The sequence below is a fragment of the Canis lupus genome, chromosome 23 (assembly GCF_048164855.1).
Source record: "Canis lupus baileyi chromosome 23, mCanLup2.hap1, whole genome shotgun sequence".
NCBI lineage: Eukaryota > Metazoa > Chordata > Mammalia > Carnivora > Canidae > Canis > Canis lupus.
The window spans coordinates 22962361-22966013 of record NC_132860.1 but is presented as its reverse complement, the minus strand read 5'-3'; the positions used below and the strand labels follow the sequence as shown (position 1 = coordinate 22966013).

Genomic DNA, 3653 nt, shown 5'->3' with positions numbered 1-3653 from the left:
ATGTTGGCTAATTGAATTTAAATTAAAAAATAAAAAACAAATAGTGTGAAAAATGGTCCTGACCATTTTATTTTGGCTAACAACCTTTTTCTACTTTATTGTAATCCCTGGAAATGTCTTCACACATAGATCAAAACCTATTTGTTTTCCTTTTTTCTGAATATTGGCTTTTTTTTTAGGAGGGTAGTAGGCTAATGAATCATCTTTAAAGGATTATCACCCAAAAATTTCCTCAAAAATATTGATATGTATTCACTATGTATCATACACTAATCTGACAATCCAGGTTTTTAGCAGAATACAATAAATTACACCAATTGCTTATAAGTCATTAAGCAGACTCATATTGCTAAAGTCACTGATATATGGAATACAGAGTCAAGAAATTAATGTCTACATATGAGGTCAATTGATTCTCAAAAACAATATCAAAGTTGTTCAACAGAGAAAGAATAGTCCTCTATACAAATATTGCTGAAACAACTGGGTATCATTATCCAAAAAAGAAAAAGAAAAACAACCATTTTCCTATGCAACAATTGACTTGAAATGGATTATAAATCTAAATGAAATATCTAAAATTATAAATGACTAGAAGAAAACAGAACATTTTTTGACCCATATGAGTCAAAGAGTTCCTAGTTATGTGCTGCAACTTTTGTCACAGTTTATGTGACTCCCATATCTATGACTATGACCCATTCCCACCATTTTTCTATGAACTATTGTTACTAGAGCTAGTTTCAGTTTGCTGGGTTCTTTAGTGTCTCTGATCATAAAAATTACCGACATCATCAAAATAAAATTTATATTTATAAAATATCAAATATATCCTATGACATATTTCGATTAATTATCAAGCCAATAAAGAAGGTACTCAAATGATTCCATTTTACCAGGCAAGAATCAAAAGTTACACAACAGATAATTTTATACAGTTAGTGTGGACAAGCAAACAAGGATTTTTAATATCAAACTTTTTTTTTAACTGCTAAAATAGATTTGTTGAAATTCAAGTGAATATATCATTTATTGCAAGCCACGGTAATTATTCAGGATTCCAAGGATCAAAGAAAAAGACTTTCATTTCACATTCATTCGCATATATTACATCATATATACATTAATGTGTATATCCACACATACATGATATATACTTAATAGAAGACAAAGAAAAAAGACTAACCCTGAAAAGGTTGCAATTGTTCAAAGCAATACCTCCAAGTTCACTTTTTGCTGACATCAAATGTAGATAAGTTCCGATTTTACATTCTCATAGCATGTTAAGCCTTGAGAAGGAGATACTATAAAAGTATTTTCTTAAATAAAGAAATTAAGGTACAGTTTGGAGACAAGCTTATAAAAATTTATATTTTGTGTTATTAGAGACATTTTATGTAAGATGAAGTCATTATTTGTTTTAATTCACTATTAAGCGTTCATACAATAGACCTATATTCTGTACCTATTCCATACAGTAGAGTGTATCAGGGATACAAAAATATCTCACTTTAAAACTAACAATTTAATTAAAGAAAAAGGTGCTGATAAAAATAAGTTTAAGTAGCTTCATGCTACTAGGCAAGTGTTTACTGATTGCAGTGGGAGAGTTTTATATTTCAGCAGAATTTTAAATGTCCAATTTTAAATGAGCAAAAGCTCAGCAACTCACTATTCTCACCTCCCAGCTATACCCAAGAAAGTTCCATCTGGACTGAATCCTAAAATATATTCCTTTCTTTTCAGACTTATCTTACACTTCCTTAACAAATAGGTACAAAAAAAAAAAAAAGAATTAAGTACAATGCAAGATGATAACATGTCTAGAATTGAGAATATCATTAGTATTCCAAAGACTTTAAGTGATTTATGCATTGGTATCTTTGGCATTTACTGTCCTTTTAAGTGTGTTGAGGATTCTTTATGCATTTCAATCATTCTAATTCCTCATTCAAATATTATGTGTGTGTGTGTGTATATGTGAGGGTGCATGTGTTTGATTCAGAGATATGCAGCATTTAGCATCAATCTCCATTTTAACAACATGTGCTGATGGGAGAGAAAAGCGACATCACTCGGTCTTGAAACTGTTTGGTCTTCACCCCATAAATGATGGGGTTTAGCATAGGGGGAACAACCACATAGAGATTGGCTACCAGGATGTGGATGTGGTGAGGGATGGTTTTACCCCCAAAACGATGGGCAAAAAATGAAAAGAATGCTGGGGCATAGAACATAAGGATGACACAGATGTGGGAAGCACATGTGTTGAGGGCCTTGAATCTGGCAGCCCAGGAAGGTATCTGAAACACTGTGCAAAGGATCATGGTGTACGACATAATGATGAACACAATATCCAGTCCTGTAGACAGTAGGGCCACAGTCAGGCCATAGATGATGTTGACCTTGATACTGTCACATGCCAATCTGGCAATGCCCATGTGCTCACAGTAGGAGTGGGGAATGATGTTTCTCCCACAGTACCTAAGTCGGTAAACCAGGAAGATGAATGGAAGGCAGATGAAAAAGCTCCTGACCACAGCTGCTATGCCAATCTTCCCAGTGGCTGAGGAGGTTAAGATGGTGGTGTATCTCAGGGGGTGACAGATGGCCACATAGCGGTCAAATGCCATGGCCAGGAGAATAGCAGATTCTGTCGCAAAGATGAAATGTATGAAAAACATCTGAGATACACAGCTACCGAAGGATATATCCATGGACTGGAACCAGAAGATGGCCAGCATCTTGGGGGCCGTGGCTGTGGAGAGCAGCACATCTGCCGAGGCCAGCATGGAAAGGAAAAAATACATGGGCTCGTGGAGACTGCGCTCAGTCACAATCAGGAAGATCAAGAAGCTGTTGCCTATGACAGCCAACACGTACATCGAACAGATAGGGATGGAGATCCAGGGGTGAGAATCTTCCAGCCCTGGGATTCCAATCAGGACATACCACATATCCTGGGTATTGGTGTGGTTGTAAGAGAAAGGGGCCATCTCATGCAGCATATTCAGGACCTAGTACCTTGAATAAAAACCACAGGGCAGACTGAGAATTGAAGAGCACCACTGGTTGATGTAGGATCAGAATTTCTTCTCCAATATGTTCTTCTCTGTGGAACGACAGAGAGGTGTATAAACCAGCTTAAAATTGCACTCTGACTCATTACATGGAAATATTAAAACATATCTTGAAAAAAATAGTTACCATTTGATAAGTGCTTAATATATGTCTAGTACTCCCAAAATTTAAACTCATTAAATCTTCACAATAGCCTGTTGAAAAGACTTGAACAATAATCCTTGACATAATATCATTCTTATTCCCACAGATGAAAAAAAAGAATCCCACAGACTTTCAGCTTCCTGACTTAGGTCCCATTAGAGCCAAAGAGTGAAAATGTGAAAGTTCCGATCTTAACCACCATCGAATGTTGCCTATACAAAAACACGTCATCAAAATTTTCACTGATCCTACCCCTGAGTAACATAGATACATGTGGAATTGATTATACTGCTTATTGAAGAGGGAGGGAATTAGGTTTTACCAAAATAGATTTCAGACCATGTATACACAGAGGCTCTCTTGAGCATTGATTGACCGTAGAAATGATGCTAAGGCCTATGCTGGGCATAGAGGAGCCACAGATGAAT

At 36.0% G+C, this 3653-nt stretch overlaps 1 protein-coding gene across 1 annotated transcript; it reads right to left on the bottom strand.

Annotated features, from left to right (window-relative positions):
- Positions 1–2036: 2036 nt before the first annotated feature.
- On the bottom strand, positions 2037–2996 carry LOC140615497 (olfactory receptor 52Z1P-like). Its single transcript, XM_072795364.1, has one exon. The coding sequence runs from the start codon at positions 2994–2996 to the stop codon at positions 2037–2039; it is 960 nt and encodes a 319-aa protein (XP_072651465.1).
- Positions 2997–3653: the final 657 nt, after the last annotated feature.